At 43.3% G+C, this 17,713-nt stretch overlaps 1 protein-coding gene across 2 annotated transcripts in view; it reads left to right on the top strand.

The window, feature by feature from the left end:
• USP4 (ubiquitin specific peptidase 4) overlaps positions 1–17,713 on the top strand; it is a 51,482-nt gene that overhangs the window by 2,084 nt on the left and 31,685 nt on the right. Inside the window, exons 2-6 of one of the 2 annotated variants that reach the window (XM_032411280.1) lie at positions 1,025–1,152; positions 5,524–5,654; positions 6,842–6,968; positions 7,784–7,929; positions 8,058–8,119. In XM_032411280.1, coding sequence (XP_032267171.1) covers positions 1,025–1,152; positions 5,524–5,654; positions 6,842–6,968; positions 7,784–7,929; positions 8,058–8,119 — 594 coding nt within the window. The remainder of the gene's footprint in view (positions 1–1,024; positions 1,153–5,523; positions 5,655–6,841; positions 6,969–7,783; positions 7,930–8,057; positions 8,120–17,713) is intronic. The other variant, XM_032411281.1, reaches the window with a different exon arrangement.

Raw genomic sequence — 17,713 nt, 5'->3', positions numbered from 1 at the left:
AATTTTTAATTTTTTTTTTTTTTAAGATTTTATTTATTCATTTGAGAGAGAGACAGAGAGAGCACAAGCAGGGGGAGAGGCAGAGAGAGAGGGAGAAGCAGACTCCCCGCTGAGCTAGGAGCCCGATGGAGGGCTCGATCCCAGGACCTGGAGACCATGACCCAAGCTGAAGGCAGATGCCCAACCATCTGACCCACCCAGGTGCCCCAACAAGGACCTCTTTAAAGATCATTAGGAAATTAATGACTTGCTCCTTGGCAAACAAGATTTTACTCATAGGAGGACTTCACTTAAATAAGCATTTTGAAGCCAATCATTTCCTTTTATCCATTCATTTTTTTTTCTTTTTTTAAGTAGGTTCCATGCCCAGTGTAGAGCCCAATGTGGGGCTTAAACTCACAACCCTGAGATCAGGACCTGAGCTGATACCAAGAGTCAGATGCTTAACTGAGCCACCTGGGCACCCCTCATTCTTTTTTTTTTTTCTTTAATTTAAAGATTTTATTTAGTGAGAGTGCGTGAGTCGGGGGAGAGGCAGAGAGAGAGAGAGAATCTCAAGCAGACTCCACACGCTGAGCAAGGAGCCCAACATGGGGCTTGATCTCACGACCTGAGCTGAAATCAAGAGCTGGACACCAGCTGCGCCACCCAGGCACCTGTCTTTTGTTGTTGTTGTTGTTGTATTTTAATAAAAATATTTATTTTTAAGTAAGCTCTATGCCCAACATGGGGCTTGAACTCATGACCCTGAGATCAAGAGTTGCACACACACTCCAGATTGACTGAACCAGCCAGGCGCCTCTATTCATTCTTTCAACAGTCATTTCACTTAATGGACTCCTGTCTTGGGCCAGTCTGTCTGTGCCATCTTGAGGCCTAGTCCTGCTCTTGTTCTTGAGAATGTGTTTTGAAATGGGGAATGTGTGTTCCCCAGATGGAAAGATCATAAAAAAAATTAAAGGAGCAACTGCAAAAACTTAGAACCTCAGTTTTTCTGGTATAGTAAATTTTTATCTGTCTCTAGGTATCTTATTGACAGCCGGTGGTTCAAGCAGTGGAAGAAGTATGTGGGTTTCGACAGCTGGGATATGTACAATGTGGGTGAACACAATCTATTTCCTGGCCCAATAGATAACTCCGGACTCTTTTCAGGTATAGTATCCCATTGCTTTTCTAACTGAAATACCCACCTAGGCAGTGACCTGAGGTCGTGTTTATCGGTAACAGGGATATTGTGAACCTGACTTTCCTGCTGTGATGGGATAGAAACAAGTGTCCTTGATTTGCATCTATAGCAGACATCTTTGTAAGACCGTCAGGGAGGAGTAAAGCTACTTTTTCCCTAAACTAAGTACTTCACACAGGAGCATGCCTCTAGTATTTTTCTTTTTGCAAAATAGTTTTGTTCGAGATGTCAGATTTTAGACTAGCATGTGGAATGGAAAGAAATAGGATATTATTTTGAAATTGCATCTGGAATCTGAAATTTGGGCACCAGAATTTTCTGTGTTACCGTTGCAGTGGAACAAATTGCAGACCTGTTTACATCCATCAAGCATTCCTATGATGGTTGTTTGTCATAGGAGTGTGTGAGGAGAGGGGGAAGGTAGAGTTATCACAGTCAGCTCCCATTGGAAGAAGTGATTGAAAAAATGATGCATGACATACCAGAGCTGGGCTTGTACCTGTAGATGCATAGATATGACAGTTGACCTTTCCCAGGCTGTGTTCTGCTAAGCTTTAGACTCCCTTGCAAGCAGGATGAGAGTGATCTGTTGATTATGTCCAAAATCAGAGCGGTAGGAAGGCAGACACGTATGAGGCTTGATCCAAGTACTTAACACTAACCTGGGTGGTTTTTTTTTCCTCCAATTTTTTATTGTTATGTTAATCACCATACATTACATCATTAGTTTTTGATGTAGTGTTCCATGATTCATTGTTTGTGTATAACACCCAGTGCTCCATGCAGAACGTGCCCTCTTTAATACCCATCACCAGGCTAACCCATCCTCCCACCCCCTCCCCTCTCGAACCCTCAGTTTGTTTTTCAGAGTCCATCGTCTCTCATTAACCTGGGTGTTTTTTATTTTCATTATTTATTTATTTATTTATTTATTTAAAAAGATTTTATTTATTTATTTGACAGAGAGAGATAGAGAAGGAACACAAGCAGGGGGAGAGGGAGAAGCCGGCTTCCTGCTGAGCAGGGAGCCCGATGCGGGGCTCGATCCCAGGACCCTGGGATCACGACCTGAGCAGAAGGCAGACGCTTAACAACTGAGCCACGCAGGCGCCCCTAACCTGCGTGTTTTTTAAAAATGGGCAGTGCTTCAGCTCAGACTTGTTTTAGGGGAGGTCAAGTGACACAATAATTCATGTGCTTTGTTTCCTGATGTAGGTCAGATGGTGGCATCACACCATGAAGTTGGCATAAGGGAGCACAGCAGTGTGTTTGCACTTTTCCTCCCCCTGCCTTTTTTTTTTTTTCTTTAGTAATCTCTAACCCCAGTGTGGGGCTCAAACTCACAACACCAAGATCAGGAGTTGCATGCTGTACTGACTGAGTCAGCCAGGTGCCCCTCTTTTTTTTTTTAAATAGATTTCTTTCTTTTTTTTTTTTTTTAAGATTTTTATTTATTTATTTGACAGACAGAGACACAGCGAGAGAGGGAACACAAGCAGGGGGAGTGGGAAAGGGAGAAGCAGGCTTCCCACCGAGCAGGGAGCCCGATGCGGGGCTTGATCCCAGGACCCTGGGATCATGACCTGAGCCGAAGGCAGACACTTAACCGACTGAGCCACCCAGGTGCCCCTAAACAGAAGATTTCTTAATGCTTTTAAGAATACTAATGATGAGAATCCTAGGGCTAGAGGGGCTCTGTGAAATCATTTTGCGTGACCTTCAGCTAAGGGCAAGCATTTCTTCCGTGGTCTCCCAATTTAATGTCATCTGGCTTTTCCTTGAAACATTTGCTATGTGCTTAGGAGGTGAGAAGTACATTGTGTTCAGACCCTGCTTAGAACATTGACGGTATAGGAATGACCTATCTCTGGTGAATGAGGGTCACCCCTCAGTTCCCAGGCTGTCAGTCACCTGTCAGTCCCAGTCAGGCTGCCTTTCACCTACGGACATGGAAGTGGCTGGATGGGGCTCTTGAAAGTGTGGGAAGGATGGGCTCTAGCATGTCCTTCCTTACGTTGTCTGCAGAGCACCTTTTCTTTTTTCCACCTCTGCCTCTACTGTATATCAGATGAAATCCCTGTGCTTAGGCCAAGCAGTGCTCTCAGTTTTCCCCTTTATTTGCCTCTGTGGAAGAAATTTGCAGAGACTAAATCCTCATTCCCAAACCTCTGTGTGATTTTGAGCATGATGCCTTTAGAGTGATCCTGTTTCAAGTGAAAATAGTAAACTGAATTGGGAATTCCAGTCATGTTTCCTGCATTTGCACTGAGTGTGTAAGAGGGATGTGTGCGAAAGTCATCATAGAGCCTTAGAGGGGAAGATGCCCCATGGAAATGATGTACTTGGGGTTGGTGATGCTGAAAACGGTGTGTTCCTTTCCCACATTTACAGGTTTCTGGCGGCTGCTCGGCACAGTGTGTATAGGCAGATGTGCGTAGTGCTTAGTGTTAGAAAGGCAGAAATGTATCTCCCCAAGTAAGACAAGAAGTGAATAACTTCTATGAGTTTCAATTTATAAATCAGAGAAAGGTTTAATTTATAATTCAGAAAAGTTTAATTTGTAAATCAGAGAAAAATGTCAATTTGGGGGGGGAAGCTTTTGTCTCAAGCAGACCGATACCAGTGGATCATCCTTCTGTTGCTCAACAGAAAAGGCCTGCTCTGTCAGTGTTAATAATCATGCCAGAGCTGCTGTGGAAAGTGGTTGGCTCATCAATGAGGAGGATCCATCTTTTTTTTTTTTTTTAACTATGGTAAAATATACATAACAAAGTTTATCATCTCGATCATTTGTAAGTGTATAGTTCAATAGTATTAAGTATATTCACATTGTTTTGCAACCAATCTCCAGAACTTTTTCGCCTTGCAAAACTGAAACCCCCCACCCGTTAAACAATAACTCCCAATCTCCTTTCCTCCAAGCCCCTGGCAGCCACCATTCTATTTTCTGTGTTTGAATCTGACTACTCCAGATACCTCATTTAAGTGGAATCGTTAAGTATTTGTTTTTCTGTGACTGCATTATTTTATTTAGTATAATATTTTTGGGTTCATCGTTGCAGCATGTGTCAGAATTCCCTTCCATTTGAAGGCTGAATAATATTCCACTGTAGGTATATACCCTATCATGTTTATCCGTTCACCCATCTCACCTTGGTATTCCTGTCCTTTGCTGCTATTTAATTCCTTTCCTATTCTCCCTGGAAATGAAAAAAGCAGAGGTGGATCAGATCTGAAACTTGATATAAGGAAGGACAGAAGAGCTGATGGGATAGGGTATAAACTGGTGTGGGGGTGAAGGGGGGTGTGGGTGATGGGAAGCCGCAGTCACTTTGTGAAAGCTGCTTATGGTTTTGGTTTTTGTTTTTAACATCATATGCCTTGGGCGCCTGGGTGGCTCAGTTGGTTAAGCGACTGCCTTCGGCTCAGGTCATGATCCCGGAGTCCTGGGATTGAGTCCCACATCGGGCTCCCCCTTCTCTGTGGGGAGCCTGCTTCTCCCTCTGCCTCTGCCTGCCACTCCCCCTGCTTGTGCTCATTTTCTCTCTCTCTCTCTGTCAAATAAATAAATAAAATCTTTAAAAAAAACAAAACAAAAAAAACACAAAAAAACATCATATGCCTTGAGTTACAGATGAGTTGCACCATTGTGGGTACTTTTGTACCCACTACAGCAGGACTGGGTGTTGCTGGGCACAGGGAGGCTCTGTTGATGGGAGGTGATCAGCGTTCCCTTGATCCAGTTCCTTGGTCGTCAGTTGAGGGTGTGTTTCTGATTGTGGATGTCCGCTTCTGACTCCTAGTCATGTTGCCTGCCTGTGGTGGGTGTGAGGTGGATGTTTAGCATGTTAGGGTGTTAAAGACATTCCCCCTCCATAAGGGGTTGTCCAGCTGGGTTTTGACTTGGACTGGAAAACTAAGAATATTGAATGACTCTTGGTAAAATAAAGTTAACTTCAATGATGGGTTTGTTGCTTTCTTAGTAAATCTTTCAGAAGATACTTGACCTCAATGAAGTTTCACTAAGCAGAATATTATGTTAAATATTCGTAATTAACAGTTTTCATTGTGGAATCTGGAAGCATGTTGAAAATATAAATTGGACTTTTTTATTCTCCCTACTCCATTTCATTATAGAAGAAATACACGTTCCTTTGAAGGCGTGGCTGAAGACAGTTGTCAGGTCTGCTCTGTGTTATAGCTAGTGACAGAATTTTGGAATTTTGTACTTGTTCCTATAAATAATTTTCTTATTTCTGAAAAGTACATAAGAATCCTGTAAAACAAATATTTCTGGGGAGAAGAGCAGTGAGTTATGAGCTGTTTTCTTTTTTCAGATCCTGAGAGTCAGACCTTGAAAGAACATTTAATTGATGAATTGGACTATGTATTGGTCCCAACAGAGGCCTGGAATAAATTACTAAACTGGTATGGCTGTGTAGAAGGCCAGCAGCCCATTGTCAGAAAAGTGAGTACACAAATTGTCGCAGTTGCTGGTCAGTGTCTGCGAGTGCTCCCTGGGGACACTGACTGGTGTTGGTTTTCTCGGGTACTGGATGTACCTAAGTGGTCGAATAGAGGTGTTTGAGGCCTTGTTTCTGGTTCTCTTTAGGGAATTGTGGTCGTGAGTGGTGGTGAGTGAGGTTGCTCACCTGAGATGTTACAGTGAGTGGCCTCCAAACATCAGAGCTGCCCAGTGGCTTGGGATGTATCCAGCAGTGCCATGAGAGCACTTTCTGGAAGGCTCTATGAGAGAGAGTTTACTTGGGGTCATATGGACATACAGTAATGTACTGCTTCTTGTTTATCTTACAACTTCTCTGAGACTGCTTTTTCCTCTATGCTTATGAGTCTTTGGCCACGCTGTTGAATATCTCAAAAAGCAGGTGTTCATAAGCCAGAGAAGAATAGCCTCCTGAGGGAAAGTGGGCCTCCTGAGGGAAAGTGGGCCATACAATCAAAACCCAGATTCTTTACCCCTCTGGTAGATGGGACTTATGAGAAGACCATCCACCCTGACTCTCACAGTCATTTGCTTGTCCTACCAGAGGGGACATCACATGCCTGCTAATAGGTAGACATTGGGTAAATTTCTCACTCTCCCTGGTATGTAGTTTCCCTTCTCAGAGTAGGAAAGATCTGCAGTCCTGAGGCCATGCTTCCAAGTAAGAGTCATTGTTTGGGGCCAGAATGACCTTCTTTCTCCAGCTGGAAACCGGGGCCCCTGAGAGGGGTTAGGGATCAAAAAGTTGGGGGTGTGCCAGTCTCCTGCAGATGTCCCCTCATGCCCACAGTGTTGCCATATGGTGAGTGTTCTGCTACCACAGGGATTTAGCTACGTTCTCTAGTCCTTTCATTCGACAAACCCTGCAAGGGAGACCTCGTGATCCTGATTTAGAGATGAACAGTGGCTTCCCTTTGGGCAGTGTTGTAGCTAGCTCTGGCTCCATCCGGGTGCTCTCCCTCATGAAGGGAAGAAAGATTTTCAACTCTTGGACAGTTGCTGGTGGCTTTAAAAATCTGTCCTGATCCCCTGATCACTTAGGGAAAATGATTATTGTGTGGATTCTGCCTCTTACCACTAATGAAACCTATTGTTTCCAAGACTGCCTGGTGTGGAACCACTGCTCCTTCACCTGTGCCTCTTGTTTGCAGGTGGTGGAGCATGGCCTGTTTGTCAAGCACTGCAAGGTGGAGGTGTATTTGCTGGAACTGAAGCTCTGTGAGAATAGTGACCCCACCAACGTGCTGAGTTGCCATTTCAGCAAGGCAGACACCATCGGTGAGTAGCTGGGCTGGGGTCCTGCTTATCCGGAGGGAGAGTGCAGAGCGTTGTGGCTTATGGGTGCGAAGCCGGACACCCCCTCCAGAATTGTTACCCACATAGACTCAGGTTGTAGGTGCTGGTCCTGACCTGGTTCTTGAGGAGAGCTAAGCCTGGGAATCATGTTTTATAGAACACTGGGCATGATCCCTGACATGCGGTGATATGGTGATAAAGATGAGGAAATGCAGATTCAGAGAGGTTACAGTAACTTATTTAAAAAATCTCTGTTAGAAAGTGGCATGGGGGGCGCCTGGGTGGCTCAGTCGGTTAAGCGGCTGCCTTCGACTCAGGTCCTGATCCCAGGGTCCTGGGATCGAGCCCCGTGTCGGGCTCCCTGCTCATGGAGAGTCTGCTTCTCCCTCTCCCTCTGCCTGCCTCTCTGCCTACTTGTGCTCTCTATCTCTCTGTCAAATAAATAAATAAAATCTTTAAAAAAAAAAAAAGTGGCAGGGCTGGTATTTGAAACCACATTTATCTTAAGTTCAAAGATAAGTTTTCTCACCTTTCTGTGTTGCTTGTGTGCTATAAATGGGACCCACCTCATTAAAGAAGGAGAAGCACAGGGAAAGTTTCTAGTGTGTGAGTGCAAGAGGATTCCCATGGGAGACATTTGGCCTTAAAAACCGAGGGGCTGTCAGTCAGAACTTTTGGTCCAAAGCACTCTGTGACTGACCATCCGAACAGGAAGGAGGATGAGCATTAGCTTGCTACAGCTGTTTTTAGCCTTGCATCTCGAGGAAATCCTGAGTGATCTTTCTGCCTGTCTCTAGCAACCATTGAGAAGGAGATGCGGAAGCTGTTCAATATCCCTGCTGAGCGTGAAACACGACTATGGAACAAATATATGAGCAACACCTATGAGCAGCTGAGCAAGCTAGACAACACTGTCCAGGATGCTGGGCTCTACCAGGGTCAGGTAGGAGGGCTCAGGCCATGCCCAGCAGGCAGCTCTGCCAGGGTGTGTGGCCAGATAGCTTCTGGTTCTGAGCTCGTCACCAGTGAGATGCTTTGCATATTCCTTATTTGGTTTCCCCTTTCACTCAGGTGCTAGTAATTGAGCCCCAAAATGAAGATGGCACATGGCCGAGGCAGACCTTGCAGTCAAAGTAAGTGACCTTTTCCTCCCTTGTGGCTGGGCACACAGGTGTAAGAGAGACACTATTTCCTAAGGCATTTACTTGTGCTAAGGAAAATTTTTTGGGGTCAGATGAAAAAGCGTTCCATTTCATTTCCAGAGTCTATTTCATATCCAGAGTCTGTAATACTGGCCTTTGGTAAGCAGCATGCTGGGCAGCCATGTGAGGAAAGCTATCAGAGTGGGTGAACACGGTGGTGAGCCTCTCCTTCTTGAGAATAAGAGAAGGAAGAGAAGGGGCCCAGATCTGGGAAAGCTGCTCTGCCAAGAGGCAGCTTTGTTTTTGCCAAGGGCTTTTATTTTCTCCACCTGTAATTAGAAGCTTGGCTGGAAAAGAAGAGGGCTCAGGCATGGGGTCCTGTATGACTTCAAGTTTGATTCCACCCCACTTTTTACCCACAGGCCCGTTAGTCATTGTTGCCCTTTTTGCATACTGGGGGGATTATTCTGCCTTTAAACTGGGACCCCAGGCACCTCTATCTCAGGAGAGGTTTGTGTGCGGTGTGGAATTGTGCATGTCCTGAGAAGGGGACAGAAGAAGTAATGAGTTTTTCTTATGGTATAAGGTGGGGGAATTTGTGTCTGTGTTCTGATAGTTATGGGGATAGTGTTGGTCTTTGCTGTCTTCTTTCAGTCAGGTCTTGGACAGTGACTGTTTGATAGTGATGGGCTCTTACATAGCTCTTTTGAGAATCACAAAAGCTATAGGCTCTCTCTTGAGAAACACGTCAGAAGATAGAACATTTTGCCAATAATCTCAAGAGTTTTACAGATAACCTGAAGTCTAGCTATGGACTCAAGTTTTAGAAACTCTGGTCACCAGTTCCTGACAAGATGACATATAGCTGTGGTATGCCGAATAATGCCCCCTCCATGTCCAAGTCCTAATCCCCAGAACCTATGAATATGTTAGGTTACATGGCAAAGTGATTAAGATGTGATTAAGGGTCTTGACATGGGGAGATTATCCTGGATTATCTGGATGGGCCCAGTGTAATCACAGGGTGACCAGGGGAGACAGGAGAGTCAGGAGATGTGAGGACAGAAGCAGAGTCTTAAGTGATGATATGTGCAAAGACTTCACTGGGCAGCTTTCCAAGATGGCGGAGGACTAGGAGACCTTAGTTTCGTCAGGTCCCAGGAATTCAGCTAGATAGTAATCAAATCATTCTGAACACCTGTGAACTCAACCAGGATCTAAGAAAAGAATTGCTGCAATTTGGGGCACCTGGGTGGCTCAGTCGTTAGGCATCTGCCTTCGGCTCGGGTCGTGATCCCAGGGTGCTGGGATCGATCCCCGGATCGGGCTCCCTGCTCCACGGGAAGCCTTCTTCTCCCTCTCCCGCTCCCCCTGCTTGTGTTCCCTCTCTCGCTGTATCTTTCTCTGTTAAATAAATAAATAAAATCTTTAAAATCAATGATTTAAAAAAAAAAAAGAATTGCTGCAATTCTACAAATAGAAAAGTGACCACTTTCTGCAAGGTAGGGGGTATGGAGAAGTGAATCCGAGGCGATATATGGGAAGCTCCGGCAGGTGGCACTGGAAAGTGATATAGCAGCTGAGTGCAAAATCAGAACTTTTAGAAGTCTGCTCTGGTGAGGGACTTCCCTGCCTGAAAGGCGCTCAGGTGGCAAAGAGGGGCAGAATCCTAGATGGGACAGTGTGGTCTCAGGATCCTCGGGGTCAAAGAAAGACCGGGGTGCCTGAGTGTTGCAGAGTTCCCAGGCATCAGAGTAGGGAAGCTGGCTGTTATCAATGAGCCCATGAGTGGGCTTTCAGCTTGGTTTTGCCATAAACTGCAGACCGTGGCACAGTTGGGCAGCCGTTCTCCAAGCAGGGGCCCAGGAAGCGGCAGAACCACGGCAAGACCCACCCCTTCTGGAGCCTCGAAGCAGGGCCGCGTGCCTGAGATAGAAATGCTTGGTCACAGGCCGGGTGATCACAGAGTGCAGCCGGAGACCTGGGAGACAGGAATGATTAACTGCTTTTTCCTGAGGGCACACAGAGGAGTGGGGCTCTGAGCTCTTCACTCCGGGGCCAGAGATTGGGAGGCCGCTATTTTCATTCTCATCCTCTAAAGCTGCACAGGAAGCCTTCAGGGAACAAAAGCCACGTAGAGCAATCCGGAGCCGCTTGCTTAGCCTAGCCCCTTGGCAAGGGCAGTGCAACTCCGCCCCGGCAAAGACACTTGAGAATCAGTGCAACAGGTCCCTCCCCAGAAGATCAGCAAGAACATCCAGCTAAGACCATGTTTACCCATCATAGAGAACTGCAAAACTCCAGCACTAGGGGAGAATAGTGTATAGAATTCATGGGTTTTTTTTTTTTTTCTGATTCTTTAGTCTTAATTTTAATTTTTTTCTCTTTCATTTTCAACCAATTTCTTATTTTATTAACTTTTTTTTTAAGTTTTTCTTAATTTTCATTTTTACAGTTTTCGGATGCAGTTTCTTCTAACAAACAGACCAATATACACCCAGATTCTAGTGTATTGCTCTGTTCTGTTCACCTATCTGATTATATTCTCTTTTTTTAAGTCTTTTTAAATTTTCATCTCTGCAGTTATATTCTATCCTTTCAGTGTGTGTGTGTGTGTGTGTGTGTGTGTGTACACACAAGTTTTTCTTTTTTTACAATTTTGGGATGTCGTTTCTTCTAACAGACAGACTAAAATACATCCAGGATATAGTGTATAGCTCTGTTCTGTTCACGTGTCTGTTTATACTCTTTCTTTTTTTGTTTTTTGTTTTTTTCTTTTGTGTTTTTCATTTTTACAGTTACATTCTATCTGTTCATTTTAAGTTGATTTTTGTACGTAAATTAGTTTTTCTTTCTTTACAGTTTTGGGATTTTGTTTTGTAACAGACCAAAATACACACAGGACCCAGTGTATTGCTCTGTTCTGTTCACCTTGTCTGATTATATTCTCTCTCTCTTTTTAAAATTTTTATTTATTTACTTATTTATTTTCGGTTTCGGGTCTCTTCTGATTTGTTTAGTGGGTATTTCTCTGGGGCTGTTATTGCCATTTTAGTATTTTGTTCTCTCGTTCATCTATTCTTCTCTGCACAGAATAACAAGACGGAAAAACTCACCTCAAAAAAGAGAACAAGAGGCGGTACTGACTGACAGGGACCTAATCAGTATGGACATAAGTAAGATGTCGGAACTAGAGTTCAGAATAACGATTATAAAGAGACTAGCTGGGCTTAAAAAAAGCATAGAAGACTCTAGAGAATCCCTTTCTGGAGAAATAAAAGAACTAAGATCTAACCAAGTCGAAATCAAAAAGGCTATTGATGGGATGCAATCAAAAATGGAGGCTCTAGCTGCTAGGATAAACGTGGCAGAAGAAAGAATTAGTGATATTGAAGACAAAATGATGGAGAATAAGGAAGCTGAGAAAAAAAGAGATAAACAGCTACTGGATCACAAAAGGAGAAATCGAGAAATAAGTGATACCATGAAGCAACACAATATTAGAATAATTGGGATCCCAGAAGAAGAGGAAAGAGAGAGGGGGGCAGAAGGTATATTGGAGCAAATTATAGTGGAGAACTTCCCTAATTTGGGGAAGGAAGCAGGCATTCAAGTCCAGGAGGCACAGAGAACCCCCCTCAGAATCAATAAAAATAGGTCAACACCTCGACATATAATAGTGAAGCTTGCAACTCTCAGAGACAAAGAGAAAATCCTGAAAGCAGCTCGGGACAAGAGGTCTGTAACCTACAAGGGTAGAAATATTAGACTGGCAGCAGACCTACCCACAGAGACCTGGCAGGCCAGAAAGAACTGGCATGATATATATAGTCAGGGTGCTAAATAAGAAAAATATGCAGCCAAGAATACTTTACCCAGCAAGGCTGTCATTCAAAATAGGAGAGACAAAAAGCTTCCAGGACTAACAGAAACTAAAAGAATTTGTGATCACTAAACCAGCCCTGCAAGAAATATTAAAGGGGATCCTTTAAGTGAAGAGAGAGCCCAAAAGTAACATAGACCAGAAAGGAACAGAGACAATATACAGAAATAGTGACTATAGGCAATACAAGGGCGCTAAATTCATATCTTTCAGTAGTTAACTCTGAACTTAAATGAGCTAAATACCCCAATCAAAAGACACAGGGTATCAGATTGGATAAAAAAGCAAGACCCATCAATATGCTGTCTGCAGAAGACTCATTTTAGACCCAAAGACCCCTCCAGATTGAAAGTGAGGGGGTGGAAAACCACTTATCATGCTAATGGACATCAAAAGAAAGCTCAGGTAGTAATACTTATATCAGACAAATTAGATTTTAAACCAAAGACTGTAATAAGAGATGAGGAAGGACACTATGTCATAATTAAAGGGTCTATCCAACAAGAAGATCTAACAGTTGTAAATATTTATGCCCCTAACATGGAAACAGCCAGTTATATAAACCAATTAATAACAAAATTAAATACATTGATAATAATACAAGATAGTAGGGGACTTTAACACCCCCCTCACTGAAATGAAATCTAAGCAGAAGATCAACAAAGAAACAAGGGCTTTGAATGACACACTGGACCAGATTTACTTCACAGATAACATTCAAAGCATTCCATCCTAAAGCAACTAGAATACACATTCTTCTCGAGTGCACATGGAACTTTCTCCAGAATAGATCACATACTGGGTCACAAATCAGGTCTCAACCGGTACCAAAAATTGGGATCATTCCCGGCATATTTTCAGACCACAATGCTTTGAAACTTAAACTCTCACAAGAGGACATTTGGAAAGAACTCAAATACATGGAGCTTAAAGAACATCCTGCTAAAGAATGAATGGGTCAATCAGGAAATTTAAAGAAGAATTTAAAAAATTAATGGAAACAAATGAAAATACAACTTTTCAAAACCTTTGGGATGCAGCAAAGGTGGTCCTAAGACAGAAGTATATGGCAATACAAGCCTTTCTCAAGAAACAAGAAGGGTGTCAAATATACAACCTAAACTTAACAGCTAAGGGAGTTGGAGAAAGAACAGCAAGTAAAGCCTAAACCCAGCAGGAGAAGAGAATCAATAAAGATTAGAGCATAAATCAACAAAATAGAAACCAAAAGAACAGTAGAACAGATGAAAGAAACTAGGAGCTGGTTCTTTGAAAGAGTAAGATTGATAAACCCCTGGCCAGACTTACCAAAAAGAAAAGAGAAAGGACCCAAATAAATAAAATCATGAATGAAAGAAGAGAGATCACAACCAACACTAAGGGAACATGTTATGAGCAACAATATGCCAACAAATTAGGCAGTCTGGAAGAAATGGATGCATTCCTAGAGAGGTATAAACTACCAAAACTGAACCAGGAAGATATAGAACATCTGAACAGACCCATAACCCCCAAGGAAATTGAAGGGGTAATCAAAAATCTCCCAACAGACAAGATTCCAGGGCCAGATGGCTTCCCAGGGGAATTCTGCCAAACATTTAAAGAAGAAATAATGCCTGTTCTTCTGAAGCTGTTTCAAAAAATAGAAGTGGAAGGAAAACTTCCAAACTCTTTTTATGAGGCCAGCATTACCTTGATCCCAAAACCAAACAAATACTCCATCAAAAAGGAGAATTACAGACCAATATTCCTGATGAACATGGATGCCAGAATTCTCACCAAGAGACTAGACAATAGGATCCAGTAGTACATTAAAAGGATTATTCATCAGGACCAAGTGGGATTTATTCTTGGGCTTCAAGGGTGGTTCAACATCCACAAAGTAATCATTGTGATATACTGTACTAATAAAAGAAAGGATAAGAACCATATGATCTCTGAAGAGATGCAGAAAAAGTATTTGACAAAGTACAGCATCCTTTCTTAATTTAAACTCTTCACGGTGTAGAGATAGAGGGAACATACCTCAATATTATAAAAGCCATCTGTGAAAAGCCCACAGGGAATATCATTCTCAGTGGGGAAAAACTGAGCTTTTCCGCTAAGATCAAGAACATGGTAGGGATGTCCACTATCACCACTGCTCTTCAACATAGTACCAGAAGTCTTAGCCTCAGCAATCAGACAAGAAGAAGAAATAAAAGTCATCCAAATCAGCAAAGAAGACAAACTCTCACTCTTTGCAGATGACGTGATGCTCTACCCCCAAATTACTAGAACTCATACAGGAATTCAGCAAAGTAGCAGGATATAAAATCAATGCACAGAAATCAGTTGCGTTTCTATACACTAACAATGAGACAGAAGAAAGAGAAATTAAGGAGTCTATTCTATTTACAGTTGTACCAAAAACCATAAGATATCTAGGGATAAACCTAACTAAAGAGGGGCATCTGGGTAGCTCAGTTGGTTAAGTGTCTGCCTTCTGCTCACGTCATGATCTCAGGGTCCCAGGATTGAGCCCCAGGTTGGGCTCCTTGCTCAGCAGGGACCCTCTCATCTGCCCCTCTCCACTGCTCGTGCTGTCTCTGTCTCAAATAAATCTTAAGAAAAAACAAAAAGCCTAACCAAAGAGGAAAAGGATCTGTACTCAGAAAACTATAGGACACTCATGAAAGAAATTGAGGAAGACACAAAGAAATAGAAAAACGTTCCATGCTCGTGGATTGAAGAACAAATATTGTTAAAATGTCTGTGCTACCTAGAGCAGTCTATACATTCAGTGCAATCCCTATCAAAATACCATCAACTCTTTTCACAGAGCTGGAACAAATAATCCTGAAATTTGTATGGAGCCAGAAAAGACCCAAAATCGCCAAAGGAATGTTGGAAAAGAAAACAAAAGCTGGTGGCATCACAATTCTGGAGTCTAAGATATATTATGTAGCTGTCATCATCAAGACAGTATGGTACTGGCACAAAAACAGACACATAGATCAATGGAACAGAATAGAGAACCAGAAATAGACCCTCAACTCTATGGTCAACTAATCTTCAACAAAGCAGGAAAGAATATCCAATGGAAAAAAGACTGTCTCTTCAACAAATGCTGTTGGGAAAATTGGACAGCCATATGCAGAAGAATGAAACTGGACCATTTCCTTACACCATACACAAAAATAGACTCAAAATGGATGAAAGACCTAAATGTGAGACAGGAATCCATCAAAATCCTAGAGGAGAACACAGGCAGCAACCTCTTTGACCTCAGTCACAGCAACTTCCTCATAGACACGTCTCCAGAGGCAAGGGAAACAGGCAAAAATGAACTTTTGGGACTTTATCAAGATAAAATGCTTTTGCACAGCAAAGGAAACAGTCAACAAAACCTGAAGACAACTGACAGAATGGGAGAAGATATTTGCAAATAACATATCAGATAAAGGGCTAGTATCCAGAATCTATAAAGAACTTATCAAACTCAACACCCAAAGAACAAATAATCCAATCAAGAAATGGGCAGAAGACATGAACACACATTTCTCCAAAGAAGACATATGAATGGCCAAGAGACACATGAAAAAATACTCAACATCACTTGGCATCAGGGAAATATAAATCAAAACCTCAATGAGATACCACCTCACACCAGTCAGAATGGCTAAAATTAACAAGTCAGGAAATGACAGATGTTGGCGAGAATGCGGAGAAAGGGGAACCCTCTTAACACTGTTGGTGGGAATGGAAGCTGGTGCAGCCACTCTGGAAAACAGTATGGAGTTTCCCCAAAAAGTTGAAAATAGAGCTACCTTATGACCCAGCAATTGCACTACTGGGTATTTACCAGAAAGATACAAATGTGATCCGAAGGGGCACCTGCACCCCAGTGTTTACAGCAGCAATGTCCACAGTAACTATTGAAAGAGCCCAGATGTCCATAGACAGATGAATGGGAAAAGAAGATGTGGTGTGTATATATACAGTGGAATATTATGCAGCCATCAAAAATTGAGATCTTGCCATTTGCAACAATGTGGATGGAACTAGAGGGTATTGTGCTATGCATAGTAAGTCAATCTGAGAAAGACAATTATATGATCTCACTCATGTGGAATTTAAGACACAAAACAGGATCATAGGGGAAGGGAGGGAAAAATAAAGACGAAATCGGAGAGGGAGACAAACCATAAAAGACTCTTAATCATAGGAAACAAACTGAGGGTTGCTGGAGGGGAGGGGGTGGGGGAATGGGGTAACTGTGTGATGGCCATTATGGAGGGCATGTGATGTAATGAGCAGAAAGACTTCACTGGCCACGAGCCAGTGGCCACTGGGTGGCCTCTAGAAGTCCCTAGAGCCTCTACAAAGGAACACAGCTCTTTAGCTCAGTGAGAATCATTTTGAATTTCTGACCTGCAACATTGTTAAGATAATAAATTTGTGTTGTTTTAAGCCAGCAAGTTTTTGGTAATTTGTGACAGCAGCAATCAAAAGGCTAGCCCAGACTGCTAACTCCCTTCTTGGAACTGGAAATGCCACCGAACCCAGAGAAAATAAAAACTGTGAGGAACCCCCAGGGGAGACAGAAGGTAGATTCCAGTCTGGGAGGTAGTGTTGACAACTTGGAGCAGAAGAGGCTGGATGTCCTGGCCAAGGGAGACTGTTAGAGTTCTGCCCTTTTCTCTTCCCAGTGCTGCTGCTTCCCATCCCTTCCACACCCTGAAGTCTCAGATTCCAGTGAAGGGAGATAGCTTTTGGAAAAGAGCAGTGCCTCCTTGAATTTGCTTGAAGGTTAGATTCTCTCTGCAAAGTCTGTCCAGTGGCCAATGAGCCCAGAGTGAGATTCCTGAGGTACACTCCCCTCCCTACTCCCCTAATAGTGCCAGACACTCTTCTAGATACTGAGGATACAGCAGTAAACAACGTTTCTGTCCTCAAGGAACAGTAAATAGACAGGAACTACCCACTCATCCAATGGTTTATAAGGACTGTGGGAAAAAAAGGGAAGAAAATCAAGTGCTAGGCTTTGGGAAGGGGCAGATTTAAATATGGTGATAGGCCCCACTGAGGGTCACAAAGGAGGTGAGGGAATCAGCAGCGGTGGACGTTCCAAGGCAGAAGCAGGTTTTGTTGAAGACTGGCGGGAGTGTGTTGGGGCTGGTGCCAGGAGGGATGGCAGGAGGGTTCGGGGGACGGTGGTGGGTCATGTGAGACTCTGGATTCTAGCTGTACCTCTGCGGGAGGTAGGGAGTTCATTGGAGGGGGTGCAGTGATTGGAGGAGTAGTGTGGTCTCACCTGATGAAGAGCTCATAGGGAGCCATAATGAGAAGCTGACGAGTGGTATAGTCGAATGAAAGGAAAATGGCAGATTGACAGCCTGTGCTAGTGGGAGCATAATTCATGTTCCCAGCCTCCTGGGAGGGTGGAATAAGCATAGTGAATATCATCAAGGAAAGGAAGTGGGTACGTGAAACAGGAATAGGGAGGCATACTTGGGAACACGGAATTCAGGAGATGGGTTGAGTAGCAGAATGGATGTAGCTGAAGACTGAAGAAGTTGGAAGGTCAGGTTTAAGAATTCTACAAGGCGTTAGGAGGGATAAAGAGATGAAAGGTAGGTGAAGCAAAGTGCTGTGGAGGATGGGGGCTAGAAATGTCAACGTTTGTATAATAGGAATCTCAGAAGCAGAGAGGAAATGAC

The sequence above is a fragment of the Phoca vitulina genome, unplaced genomic scaffold, assembly GCF_004348235.1.
Source record: "Phoca vitulina isolate PV1807 unplaced genomic scaffold, GSC_HSeal_1.0 scaffold13, whole genome shotgun sequence".
In the NCBI taxonomy this organism is placed as follows: domain Eukaryota; kingdom Metazoa; phylum Chordata; class Mammalia; order Carnivora; family Phocidae; genus Phoca; species Phoca vitulina.
This window is presented reverse-complemented; position numbering and strand designations above follow the sequence as displayed.